The sequence below is a fragment of the Pantherophis guttatus genome, chromosome 1 (genome assembly GCF_059756535.1).
Source record: "Pantherophis guttatus breed Tessera chromosome 1, ASM5975653v1, whole genome shotgun sequence".
Classification (NCBI taxonomy): domain Eukaryota; kingdom Metazoa; phylum Chordata; class Lepidosauria; order Squamata; family Colubridae; genus Pantherophis; species Pantherophis guttatus.
The window spans coordinates 288,020,168-288,034,522 of NC_142063.1; the positions used below are offsets into that span (position 1 = coordinate 288,020,168).

General features: G+C 36.4%; 1 protein-coding gene across 9 annotated transcripts in view; it reads right to left on the reverse strand.

The window, feature by feature from the left end:
• Positions 1 to 14,355, reverse strand: part of BTBD9 (BTB domain containing 9) — a 128,369-nt gene that overhangs the window by 59,001 nt on the left and 55,013 nt on the right. For all 9 annotated transcript variants that reach the window (XR_015731481.1, XM_034428028.3, XM_034428030.2 and 6 more), the window contains one exon: positions 809 to 918. Coding sequence is in view for 8 of the 9 variants with exons in the window: in XM_034428028.3 (XP_034283919.1) it covers positions 809 to 918 (110 nt within the window). In the remaining variant the exon portion in view is untranslated. The remainder of the gene's footprint in view (positions 1 to 808; positions 919 to 14,355) is intronic.

Below are 14,355 nucleotides of genomic sequence, written 5' to 3' on the forward strand. Positions count from 1 at the left end.
TTACGTAAGATGGCTTGATTATAAAAATATTAGTTTTGCCAGTGCTGCACATTCTTCCAGGCTTCTTGCATTGGCAAAATCTCTCTTTTTCGGTTTTATGCCAAATGTTCATTGCAATTGCAAACCAGTTACTGGTTAACAATTGATCTCTATGAACAGCCCTTTGAACAGCCCTTTGAATTCAGGCAAGATTTGCTATCTAACGTGATACCATTAAGGAGTACTCCATAGCAGTACTCAAAATATGTCAGAAGATGACAAAGCAGTTTTAAAACCATGTAGACCAGGGATCCCCAATCCCCGGGCCACAGACCAATAGGAACTTGGCCGGGCAAGCTAGCAAAGCTTCATCTGCCCATGTGCAATATCTAGGTAACATGTGAAATCACGCCTCCCAGTCCATGGGGAAAAAAATTCCTGTCCCTGGTGCCCAAAAGATTGGGAGCCGCTGATCTAGACCATTATTATAGTGTTTTATATTAGGTTTATTGTACTATTTGTACTAGATAAGATTTAATTTGTCATATTTTAGGTCTATTCATTGCTTTTATCTGTTCTGTTAGATTTTTAAAAGGTTTTTTAAAATATTTTTTTTAGCTTAAGTAATTTCATTTTTGTATTTTATATGTTTTTAAATTCCTTATACTTCACCCTTCTTATGCTGGTCTTTGACTATAGTAAAAGTCAAAGACCACCATAAGGATGGTGAGTTACAAGGAATAATAAAGGTTAATTTGATTTGGGTACATTTTTTAAACAATTGATAAAGTGCATCATTGGTAATATAATTCCCATTCATATCACTTACCTATTAGTCCTCTGTCAAGAGTGAAGGTTTTGTTGGTGAACATGCATTCAAAAGCCACAATATGGAAAACTTTGTTTACTGTGTTGTGTGTTCCAACTATTCTGATATACCTGTAAGTAAAAACAAAACAAAACAAAACAAAAATCAACAGAATGAAATATGCAACATAGCGCTGATCTTTACTAATGCTGCAAGGATCAGTTTATTTCTGTACTGAGAGACTGAAGTGCCAAGAGAATGAAAAAAAAAACAGGCTTGTAGTAAGTGCATAAATAAATATTCCAGCTATATGAGAAATATCTCCTCCTTTCCAACCCACACCCCTATCCCATCTAGTAAGGAGGATAATATCAGCACTTGGCAAAAACCATTTTTTTGTACTGTTCCAGCAACAGCAACACAACAAACATTTTAGGGAAAACCTTAATAAAAATGAATCAAAACTTACAATATTAAAGAAAGAAAACAATTACATAATATTAGAGAAGCAAAGTTCTTGCTCTATTTAGTGTATAAAGAATATTTATAACTAAATGATTTATTTAAAACAAACAGAGCCACTTCACCCTGAAGATTTTTACCTACTTTCAAATATTTGTCGTATCTCTTGCAAATTGTTACTGGAGTTTTCAAGCTGAGTAACTGCTTTTTATGAATAAAATGCTATGCTTTTCAGCTCAGCCTATTGTTCTACAATATCAAAATTCTGATTTTGATATTTGATATTTTATCTGCATAAAATGAACATTCTACAACTTTGTATATTGCAGAATGACCTTTTAAAAAGTGAAAAGGTTGGTTTGATTTTCTTTTTCTTCTAAATGCAGAAGATTGGGCAAAACAATTAGATTGTCTATTATCAATCAGATGGGGGAGGCTTATTTTCTCTGACTTGATTTCAGGCCTCTGATGAATCAAACGTAAGCCAGTGCAGGTCAATAATTTAGATTTTTTAAAAAAACTCTAGTTACCAATGAGGCAAGCAAATCAAAAAATAAAGGAGACTGCTGCTTACCCCAGGAATGAGGTAAAACTATAATTCAGTATATCATCACACCAATCAGTACGAGGAAAAGAAACTAACTCTATATGATATGCAATATTGGATTATTGATAATATTCTTTAAATACTATTTAAATTTGTAAAGGATTGAAGAGCAGAATATTCTAGAATTTCATTTAAAAAAAGCTGTAATGATGCTTTAACCATCTAGAACAGTTATCAACCATGATGCCATAGAACATTTGTGTGCCATGAAAAGGTTATGGCTGTGCCAAATCAGCAAACCAAAGCAAATGAGAGGAAGTTATCCACAGCCAGAACCCCACCTCTATGATATCACCAGGGTGGATTGACTCCATTTCCCCTCCCAAGTCCCAGGAACTTTGATGTCATGGGACTTCCAGTTTAATGACTCAAATGTCCCACCCATGAAATGTATCCTGTGGCATGAAAAATGTTGAAACCATGATCTAGATATGAAATAAGGTGGGGAAGAGAGTGAATGGGTTGAGAAGAACAAGACTAAGACATTTGTGGTGGGATGGACAGAGGTGAGAAGTTTAAAGAAGGCAACATATGAAGCAGTTTATGGACCCAATGGAAGCATGGATGGTTTGTAAGGAAAAAGGGAAATACAATACATTTTGTTGGCATTGTTGGCATAAATTCTATTTAATTATCTTCACCTTTCACCATTAGCTTTTTTTTGTCTGTATACTGTTGCTTATTCCAACAAATACAGTGTGATAGGCATATATGTATGTTCTACTTTATAATGTTCCATATTGTATCTAGAAACCTTAAAGACGTACTCGTAAGAGAAATATAAGCCAGCAAGATGCAGAGGTTTTTTAAAGATAAAACCTTAATTTATTCTTGTTCTTGTTACCAGATTGAATTTTATAAACCAAAAAACAAGCAGAGAAAAGGCAATTTAACCCAACCCCTTTAATATGCCCATTATACACACTCGTATCAAACTACAAAATGATGCATGCTTCCATTTTTCATTGTAGACACAAAGAAATGTTATTATTCACCTCTTTTTCATCATAATGAAAGGTTCCATAAATCAAAGACAAAGACAATAAATCAATCCTCCTCACCTAAAGAAAAAACCTTTCTCTTTTTAACTGGCCCTACTCTCATTCCATACTATAAATATGCTCCCTCTTTTTCTCCCCCCTCCTATATACATAGGCACACTGTATTTTGTGTATGTTTAAAAGTTTTACTAGAAGCTGTTTTTTAAATTTTCAACTGCAGCTCTCTCTGCCATAGTTGTCATGAAGAATCACAAATATTTAGCAAATTTTTAGCTATATGTGAGATCCAACAAAAGGCTTATGTGTGTAAAACCCTATTATTTGTTGCTAAACCTTTGGTTTTTATTATTGTTATATAGCTAAAGATATTGTGAACTTAACTCCCGGATACCACTGCAAACCCAGACGGAATTCTTGAAAATAATGTCCCATTAAATTTTTTATGTATGTATGTATTCAATTTATATGGCCATCCATCTTAACAAGTGTTTGAGTGGAAACAGAATGAATATAAAATGAAAACAATCAAAAGCATTGAAAAAAATAAAATAAAAATAAATAAAAGCAGGAAGGAAACATTATAACCTAAATTACTAATGCAACTCAGAAGCAGGTTTCTGCAGACTAAGGGGCTTGGGGAATGAATAACTTATACAATTTACATGTGCTGCTGCATTCTGCACCTTGAAGTTTTCAAATGCTCTTCAAGAGCAGCCTTATGTGAAGCACATTGCAGAAATCAAGACAAGAAGTCTCTTTTGCCCTCAGGACTTAACTTTCTACAAGCATTAACCTTGAATCATTATGCTCCTCTTGTTCTTAATGGGAGAATGAGTCCAGATATTAATGAAATTAGATTATTAATAAATGTTCAGAAAAATCCCAAGCAAAGTAATATACAATATCTCAGTGGAATTTTAAAAAATCACAAAATTATTAGAATATAATTTCTTATCATCCAAAGTGAAAATACATGTTATTAAATCAACAGCTATCTATATAAAAGGAATTACATTTTAAGAATACAATTAGGATTTTGCTGCATATTCTTTGAAGATGATATAATTTAACTTCAGCGCTATTCTCTTGACGGTGGGCATAGCAGTCATGCCTGGGAGTGACACTGCCCTGCTCCAATGAGACCGAGTCTGCTGTAAAGTTCTTAAGTCCCGCCTCTTCCTGTGTGGTCCAGTTTTTTGACACGGTCTTCTCTGGGACAGTCGTGTCTGTAGTTTCTCTACTATTTTTAGAGTATTTACTCTGCTTTTTTATTTTATTTTATTTTATTTTTTGTTATTTCTAATTGACTCTAACTGGAGCGAGAAAGGCTTTTGCTCATTCTTGGAACCACAATGGTTAGTCATAACGACGGACGCCAGCCTAGTAGGTTGGGGAGCTCATCTGGAGACACACATGATTCAAGGCAGGTGGTCCCTCCGGAATGCAACCTCAACATCAATCTCCTAGAACTCAGGGCGATCTTCCTCGCTCTTCAGGGATTCCTGGCCCAGATCCAGGGCAGAGATGTCCTAGTCCTCACGGACAACAACACTGCCAAAGCACACATAAACAGGCAGGGAGGGACCCGTTCCCGAGTTCTTCTCCAGGAGTCTCTTTGGCTGGGGCTCTGGGCCAAATCCCACCTAATTTCTCTCAGGGCAGAACACATTTTGGGGGTGTCCAATGTTCAAGCGGACTCCCTCAGCCGCAATCCAATCGACCCGGCAGAGTGGAGCCTACACCCTCATCTATTCCAGGAGCTTTCCAGAAGGTTCGGCCATCCTCAGGTGGACCTGTTCGCCTCAGCAGTCAACCATCAACTACCCCGTTTCTTTTCACGTTTCCCAGCTCTGGGGGCGGAAACAATAGATGCCTTACGCAATCCGTGGCCAAAGGGAATCCTTCTCTACGTTCCCTCTGGTAGCCAAGGTGGTCCGGAAACTCATCAGGGAGGGGGCAGAAATGGTACTGGTGGCCCCCATTGGCCTCGCCATCCTTGGTTCGTGGACCTAGTGTCCCTGTCAGTGGCCCCTCCCTGGAGGATTCCCGACAGTCAAGTGTCTCTACTACAAGGATGACTAGTTCATCCAGATCCACAGTCCTTCCAGCTAGCCGTCTGGAGATGAAGCGGTTCCTCTTGACGGAGGCTCAAGTTCCCCCGGATGTCATCACAACCATTCAGGCCTCTCAACGAGGATCTACGACTCGTATTTACGACACCACATGGACTGCTTTCTCCAAATGGTGCAGGCAGTGCACTAGTTCCCACATCAGCATCAATTGTTCAGATCCTTGGTTTCCTACAAGACGGTTTCTCTTCAGGTCTCTCTCCGAATATTCTACGACGCCAGGTATCAGCGCTTTCATCTATTCTGTCTTACTCATCAGCTGTATCGCTGTCTAAAGATCCTTTGATTCGCAGTTTTTTACGTGGAGCTACAAACCTCAGGCCTCCAGTCATACACAGGTTTCATACTTGGGACCTTACCAAGGTATTGTCAGCACTCACTAGGCACCCTTTAGAACTTCTTCGGGAGGTGGACCTCAAATTTCTGTCTTTCAAAGTCTCTTTCCTGGTGGCCATAACCTCAGCCCGCCAGATTTCAGAATTAGTGGCCCTATCGGTCCATCAAGATCTGTGTATTTTTCATGCGGACAAGGTGGTCCTGCGTCTGGATCCGGCATTTATTCCTAAAATCAACTCTGTCTTTCACAGATCGCAGGAACTTGTTCTTCCCAATTTCTGCCCTTCTCCTCAGCACCGACTAGAACGGACGTGGCACACTCTAGACATTCGCAGAGCCCTTAAGATCTACATTGCCCACACATCTTCTTTCCGTCGCACAGAAGCCCTGTTTGTCGCCTTCCAGCCCTCTTCCATGGGCGCCAAGCTGTCTTCTTCGGCCATTGGACAGTGGATCAGGGCTACCATAGCTATGGCGTATTCAGTCCAGGCCTTGCCAGTTCCCCGGAATATTACGGCACACTCCAAAGGAGCGCGGCCACATCAGCGGCCTGGTCCACCAGGGCCCCCCTGGAGGAAGTTTGCAGAGCGGCCACCTGGTCCTCTCCTACTCCGTTCATCCGGTATTACCGGTTGGATACTTACGCCTCGGCTGATGCAACATTTGGAAGGAGAGTGTTACAAGGAGTTCATCTGGAGACTGCTTCCCGGGTCCGGCCTGATCCCACCCTATAGGACATTGGCTTTGGTGTGACTGCTGTGCCCACCGTCAAGAGAATGGGCGTTGGTCTTACCTGATATGCCCTTTCGGTGACAGGTGGGCATGGCAGTCAGCCCCTCCCTGTTGGGCCGTTCCCGGGCATGGGGGTGGGTGTCAATCTCATGTATGTTCTAATTTTCCAGACACAACAGTCTGCTGATCTACCTCGTCTCAAAACTGGACCACACAGGAAGAGGCGGGACTTAAGAACTTTACAGCAGACTCGGTCTCTTTGGAGCAAGGCAGTGTCACTCCCAGGCGTGACTGCCGTTGCCACCTATCACAGAAAGGGCGTATCATGTAAGACCAACGCCCATTTGCCATGCTACTAATGTTGAAAAGCTTAGATTAAGAACAGATTTTTGAAAATAGGTTCTTTAAATTAGATTTTCATTAATATTTTAATGCTTGTATTTCTATGAATATTTGGAAAAAATTTTTCTAATACAGGCTTACCACAATTTTTTTTCAAGAGTTGTGCTTCAGTGGGATTCTTCCTTTATTTAAAGAATACTGTGATTTTCTTCCATTCCTTTTTCTTTTTTCCTCTGTGGATTCTGTTCTGCACCAAGCTATAACTACTTCATTAACTATTCTGTCGTTTAAAATGAACATTTTTCTCTCTTAAAATTATTCCTTTTTTCCTTCAGAAACTACAAAAATTACATGGAATAGTTGTATAGTTACATATCTTTAATTGCAAAGTTCTTTTCTTTTCGCTCCTGTGAATTTTCCAGACCTTAAAAACCCTTCAGAAGGAAGCTTTGTAGAAGAGAAAGTGAACCAACATTTTGAAGCTCCATAGTTTCTATATTCAGAGAAAATTGAAACTTGGTCAATATCATCCAAAGTATTGGAATCAAACTATATTTTAAGAAATTGGTAGTAAGATACATAGTATGCCTTTCATGCTCAAGCACAAATAACGACAATTAGATATACAGTTCCAACTAGGCAAAAATACATGCTTTCACACATATGACTGTTCTTTACTCAACTATAAACTATACATGTCTATGGAGATTCTCAGTCATCCAGGTCATATTTGCCCCAAAGGTGCTTTTTTCAAGAGGCAATTGAACTTTCTGTTTTTTCTTCAAAGATGTTTCGCTTCCAAGAAGCTTCTTCAACTCTGACTGGATGGTGGGGAATTATATATGACATGTAAACCAAACTGAAATAGAACTCAAGATTCATAGAGATACAAGCAACTGTTAGTTGGCTAGATGACTATAAACAAAATCAATTAGATTTCATTTACTGATTACTGTCTACAATGGTTTAGTTAAGTTCTATTAAATGATATCTAACCTTATTAAGATCTGAACTGAAAAATTTGGGCAAAGACAAAAAATTCCTTCTCCCTTAGAGAGAAGGGAATGTGAAGAGGAAAAAAAGTGAAGGTTAATATCTGTAAAAAGTTCTGTCAGATAACAAATAATAAAATGCTATAATGGCAAACATATGGTTAAGGGAAATAGTGTGAGAAAACTAATTGGTTTATAACCTTCTGTCCCTGGAGATGCATATTATATCTAAAATAGTGTAACTGAATGGAAAATTGAGGTTTTTAGATAGCATTTTCAAATGCATTCTGATATTCCAAATCAAAAAAGGCACTGCAGACAAGCAATTTACATCCATCTTTGGGGGATATTCCATGGAGAGAAACTGTATGCATATACTTTATTTTCTCCAAGGACCACCCAAACAACTTAAACAGATGGAAGATAATTAAACCTTAAACATGGCTGGAGATGGCAGATACTGAACAGATTGCCTATCTTTGATGAGAATCAAAATTTCAGTAAGAATAAAAATACATCTGTTGTAAAAAGGATGAACACAGATATTATTTAACTCAGATAAATATAATACCAACAATTAAAATGCTCAATACTTCCTAATTTTTTAAAACTACATCCAATTAACTTACCCCAGCAGTTATTAACACTAATCTTAAAGATATTTTTTAGAAGAACTGCCTTGATCCTATCTGTTCATCTTATTACCTTTCCTCATCTATTTACAAAGCCCCCCTCAAAAAAATCAATTTATCAATTTGTATCAAATGCCCATACTCTGTAAATTGTTACCTCTAGCTCTTAATCTCAAATTAGTAGCCAGTCATAATTTTATCCAAGATTTATTTGTTCCTACTTTTTGTTGTTCATACTATTATTAACCATTTCCAAATCCATTAATTCAGCAGCATCTATTTTGTCCACTCTTTCTTAATATCCAGCTATCAGAACTGGAAATTACCAACAGAAAAAACATTCCCTTAACCATTTTGATCTTTACTGGCATATAAATCTCTGCATCTTTATGATCCTGATAGTCACAGCCATAGTTCCTCAAACTATTCTCTGTGTTTCCAGTAATTTTTTCATTTGTATGTGGCCAGAAATACATTTTGCATCTTCATATCTTCACAAGTTCATTAATAATCTTGGGTACTATTACTGACTTTATATTGTTTAATGTCAATTTAAAATTTTCACTTTCTATTTTTATTTACACAATGAATTCTTCCAAATGAATCATTTCTGTACCTTAATTTTTAAAAAAATATTTTAGACTGCCATTCTTAAATAAATATTCACTATACAAATCAAACATATGTAGAAACATACTTCTTTGTCTCCATTTCTGTTTTTGTGTCACTATATTTTTCTGGATCAAGTACTTCTAGAAGCTTCTTGTTCATTCAATCTTTCCTTTCTTGTTTGACACTTACCATCCATCCTTCTTGTTGCCCAAGATTTCACTGACTTTGAGTATCATGATAGTTTTTTTAAAAGCCACTAAGATAGCTTTTCTTTGTGACATTTCAAGAGACCAAAAAAAAGTCAAATTCAGTTTTCTCTTTTGCCTCTTCCCATAGCTTCTTTTCATACATTAATCCTACAATATTGTTATATTCATATTATATTCTTAATTTCTTAGTATGTGTCTTCCAGCTCAAATTCTGATAGTATACATATATACTTTAATTTATTTAAATTATTATTGTACTATACATCAATAATAAATCAACTTGGTACACCAAATTCACTTATTTATATTTTCAATTTCTAAGGCAGCTGACTTACCAACATTCTGGAAGACTTAAATTAAAAACAGATAATAATAGTACAATAAAAGGAAGAAAACAGCTACACCAAGGAACCCCCTCCCCCCAAAAAATTAAACAGTTCCATCTCAAACTGCAGTTTCACACATCTTCTCAGGCCAGTACCTGTTGGAAGAACCAGATCTTTAATGCTCTCTTAAAGGTTAGCAAACTGGTACCTACTTACACTGCTACATTCTGGATTATCTGAGGATTTAATTTTAATCGTCCAAGAGATTGTTAGGTTGGGAAAAAGGGCAACATCTTAACTTCTTTGTTAGGTCCAGTCATTAGGTTACCAACTCAAGTATTTGCTGAGGATCAAGAGATTGCTTGGATTCCTTTCTCTTACATGCTATATAGATATACTTGAATATTAGAGGTAACGCCAATCCCCAAAGCTTAAAGAAAAAAAAGGAACAATAATGTATTCAGTTTTCCCATTTCCAATTTCTTTAAGATTGTTTAAAAAGATTTACATTTTTGAAGAAAACAAAGTGGCAAGAATTTCCTCTTGCAGCTTTCAATAAGATATATAAAATCTAATCCTCATAAAAATGACTTGCCCTCCAAAACCAGACAAAATACAAAAAGTAGGCTGGTTGCACAAAGTACTAACCTAAAGCTCAGCAGAAATATTCCCTCACTATATTTACTATGCTCTATTTAATCAACACTTTTGTCTCAGCATTGCCATCTCATAACCTGCAGACATGGAGTCAAAATAACTATTTGTACTTAACTGCAACTCTAAATTAATTATCACATTTGCTGTTTATTTGAAGGATAAATAGGGCTGCCAAACAGATCTTTGTAAATCAAAAAGTGTTTCAAAGAGCTAGAATCACCTGGAAAAAATAGTAAAGAGCTCTCTCAATCAAATGATTGGCATATTTTATAATACTGAAAAGTCTTCAAGATGTAAGTATACTTAAAGAAGAAAATACTTTGGAAAGAATGTATTCTCTATAAAAATAATTAAGTCAACTATGTTAACCAGTTATGCTTGCATTTATAAATTGAATTTTCAATCAGACATACAGTACACTAAATCCAGCTTCTCATTCAGCCAATACTACAAAATAATTTCAAAAGTCAATATCTGACAATAAGAACCTAATCTTCTAATGAACCAAATAAATTCCATGCTTGGAATATTTTAGTTATGAACAAACTAACCATATTTGAATGACAAATTCAATCAGTGTTGAGTCTATTTAGCCAAAAGATAAGCTCAATTATACAAATCTAGAGTGATAATAAAAAACAATATTAAGCAATGGAGATTTTCAGAGGATTAGTAATGACTTTGCAGATATATTCAGATTTTCATAAACATTACAAATGGAATCTTACTATAATAAAGTAATAGGAGTGGTTATAATTATTTACTATGATCCCAATGTTATGCAGTATAGACCACAATTCTAAGAATGAGGTTTTTTTATCTTGCCTAAATATATATTACTGTTTCTGAAACTTGACTTTAATATAACTAAATCAAAAATGCCAATTCAGTTATCAATTTTGCATTTTTATGCAATTTTTCCAGAGAGTATCTTCTTGCAGAGAATACCTTTACTCCTTAGATAAAATGTGTCAAATGTTAACAAAACTATTGAATGAAACATTTTGATTTAACAGTTGTGACATATATTTATACTACATTATACTTACAGTATATTACAGGAGATGTAATAAAGCTTCTTTACTCTGCCCCTCTGCAATCTACAAGGCCGCATAATATTTATGATCACACAAACATCAAATTGAATATGTGTAAGCTTAAGGAAACAATGGTGTTAATGTTTCTGGAAAGAGGTCTTATTGAAAAAAAGTTCTGGCCTCTGTGGGGAGCAGAGTCAAGCAACACGCTGAAATGTGAACAGGAGTAGGAAAGAACTGATCCAACTAAAATTTAAAAACCACTTGGGAATTTGGAAGATTTAGAAAAGACAATAGGAATCTTTATGACAAAAATCCATTAGTTTCTGAGGTATATGTAAATATCAATCAACCTTTATTATGACTGAAAGCCAGCATATATAGATAAAGAGGCTGATCAAGAACTCTACAGCATCCATTACTTGGTGTCCTTTTATTCTAATGTGTATCCATCAGTTAAATGCATTAATGTTTATGAGATTTTTGTTTCCATACTTATTGTTTCTATGTTCTCTGGGTCTGCTAAATGAATTGTGGTTTTTTAAAGTAACTTAAAGTAACTTCCTTTATCTAAGATTTTAAAAAATGAACAAGCCAGTAAAACATTGTGTGGCTGATAGTCTATGTTACAGAGTTTGTTTTTGCTTCAGACTTCTTACATCTTATCTTATTTTTAATCGAAGTTATTTTCAGAAAAGTCAACCTAATATCAACCTAAGGGGTATAGCAGATTACTAATAGACAATAACCTCAAAACTGCAAGGGACATGAGATGATGTAAGAGAATTCAGATGATGATGGTGGTGGTAGTTCCCAGGTTTGGGCTAGTCAGGCATTCAGGTTGTAAGATTCCCCATCTGCCTTACATGCCACTTTTAAAGGGGAGGACCCCTACAGCATCCAGAAGGCAGATGGTGGCAGTGAAATAATAAACAACTGTGCCCAAACAGGAAGACAATGCCAATTAGTGGTCAGGGCCATAAAACCAGTGAGAACAGAAGGGCAAGATCTTCCCATCTCATACCCAGCACCAACAACCACCAGTCCAGCAACCTGTTCCTACTCCAGTACATTTTTAGGAATAAGAATTAAAAGCTTTTTTTTTTTACATTTAAATTTCTTACCATTTCACAACCCACACCCACCCTACAAAAAAGTTATATAATGAAAAAAAATCTCAGAATAGATTCCTTTTGTGGCCCTAGTGAAATAAATAAAACAGTACGGCTTGTTTTTAAGTTCCTATTATTTTCCCAATAGTGGAACATTTATATTCTTTAGGGTGCATGATGTTCAGGCTATTTTGACAGGTTTCCCCAGTGGAGCAGTTCAGTCCCAAGCTGAAAGCAAAATACTTTTCTGTTTTCTGCAAATCTCTACTAAAACAACAGAGACCAAGAAAAGTTTTGCCATATGATCAGTTGCCTGTTTGGAAAAACTCTAATTTTCTTGCGGAATAAATTAATGGGGTGGCATGGGAAAAGAAAAATATAATTTTCCCATGAGTAGTCACAGGAATTTCAGAATTGAATTTCCTTTATATTAGCTCTGTTGTATTAACTCTAAAAAAGTAGGCACAATGGAGCTGAATATCAACATTATAAACATCATAGATTTGGTAACAAATAGAAGTTGAAGTACAGTGATTGGGAGGATATATAAGAATATGCAGAAATTTTTACTGTACATACATTTTGCATTATGAAATAGAATGTAAAAGTAAACGAGGGGAAAAAATTGTCTGTACACTCCATTAAGGCAAGCATTCATTTTATCTTGCTATTCATTTTGTTTTTGTTTAAATATACCACAGATCAATAGGCCCAAAGATATAAAAGGGCCAAATTTCTTTTCAATCTTCTTTTCTACAGAGGTACTTTACAATTGCTATTACCAGCAATACAGAGCTGACATGCCTAAGACAATTAGACTCAAACAACATTCACAATCTGGTAATTACTGTCTTTACAAAGTTGTTTAGGCAAGAGAAATGCTCTTCAATTTACATCATGTTCAGACCAACTCTCAAGGATATTAAAAGGCAATTCTTCATTGTCTCTTCGTAAAAAAGGAAATGGTGTTATTCAGTACCATCTAAGCTGCTATTTATTGCCAGATGAAGGGCACATTTCTTACAGCTCACACAGCTGAATCAACACATACATGAAAGGATGATATGTGAAAGAACAGAATCATTATTAAAAATATTAATTAGAAAAACACCCATTTAAATGAAATGTCCTTCTCAGTAAAGACACAGTCTTTTTTGTATTGCAATGGACATCTCTGCCTTGTAAATGTTAGGAACTCACAAACTGAACATTGAAACTTCTGACCTTTATATGTAATAGGGACTTTAAAAAAATTACCCTGGGCTATATTCCTGAGTAATTCCTGAACCTTTCATGTCATGCTTTATTCCTCTTTCACTATCAAATCATTCATAATGTTCAGCTACAAGCCTGTGTGTTACTGTTGAAAATTAAAATGGTTTATATATTCATGGAAGCAGTTTTTTAGAAAGGTTATATATGTATAGGAAAAATGATGGCAATCTGGAGTTAAAGCAACAAAGATCTAAAAACAGAATTAAGAGGAAAGGCATAAGAATGACGGATGGGTCAGCAGCTGCCTCTGCTGGCGAAAGAGGACAGTGAAAGTAAACTGAGGCCAGTGGAGAGGGAGAGTGTGGCAGAGTGTAGGGCGGCCAAAAAGACAGATATGGGGGAAGATAGATGATTTAAGTGGAGGTGAGCATAGCAGGGCAGGAGAAATGTGAGGTACTTGCCTGACGCAATGCTCTCCTAATAATCACAACTGGGACTACTGGAACTGCAGCCACTAGATGTTTCCTAGCTTAGCGAGAGAAATTCCAGCCCCAATTAGGGTTATTAAGCGAGGATTACTGTACCAGTATGCTTTTACTTCAAGAAAATATACCACTAAATACTTTTGTTCCCATTCTTCAGACATTTAGAGATAAATCCAACATTTATTTTAAATTTAAATTTTAAATTTAAGATCCAAACTTATTCAAAATAACAAAGCACTGCTGTAAGAATAAGAATAATTTTATTTCTATACCGCCCTTCTCCCGAAGGACTCAGGGCGGTATACAGCCTATTAAAAGCACAAGACAAACATCAATTGAAATAATTTAAAATTATTAAATAATTCGGCTCAATTTAAAACCCCAGAAATTTAAAACACCCAATTTAAAATTATTATGTTGATAGCCCGGCCTGGCGGAACAACAGGGTCTTGAGTGCACAGCGTAATGCCCGGAGGTCGGAGATCTTACGCACTTCTGGGGGCAGTTCATTCCACAGGGCTGGGGCTCCCACAGAGAAGGCCCTCCCCCTGGGTGTCGCCAGCCGGCATAACTTGGCCGATGACACCCTGAGGAGACCCTCTCTGTGGGAGCGAACTGGCTGGTGGGAGGCTATTGGTGGCAGAAGTCGGTCTCGAAGGTACCCGGCTCCTATGCCATGGAG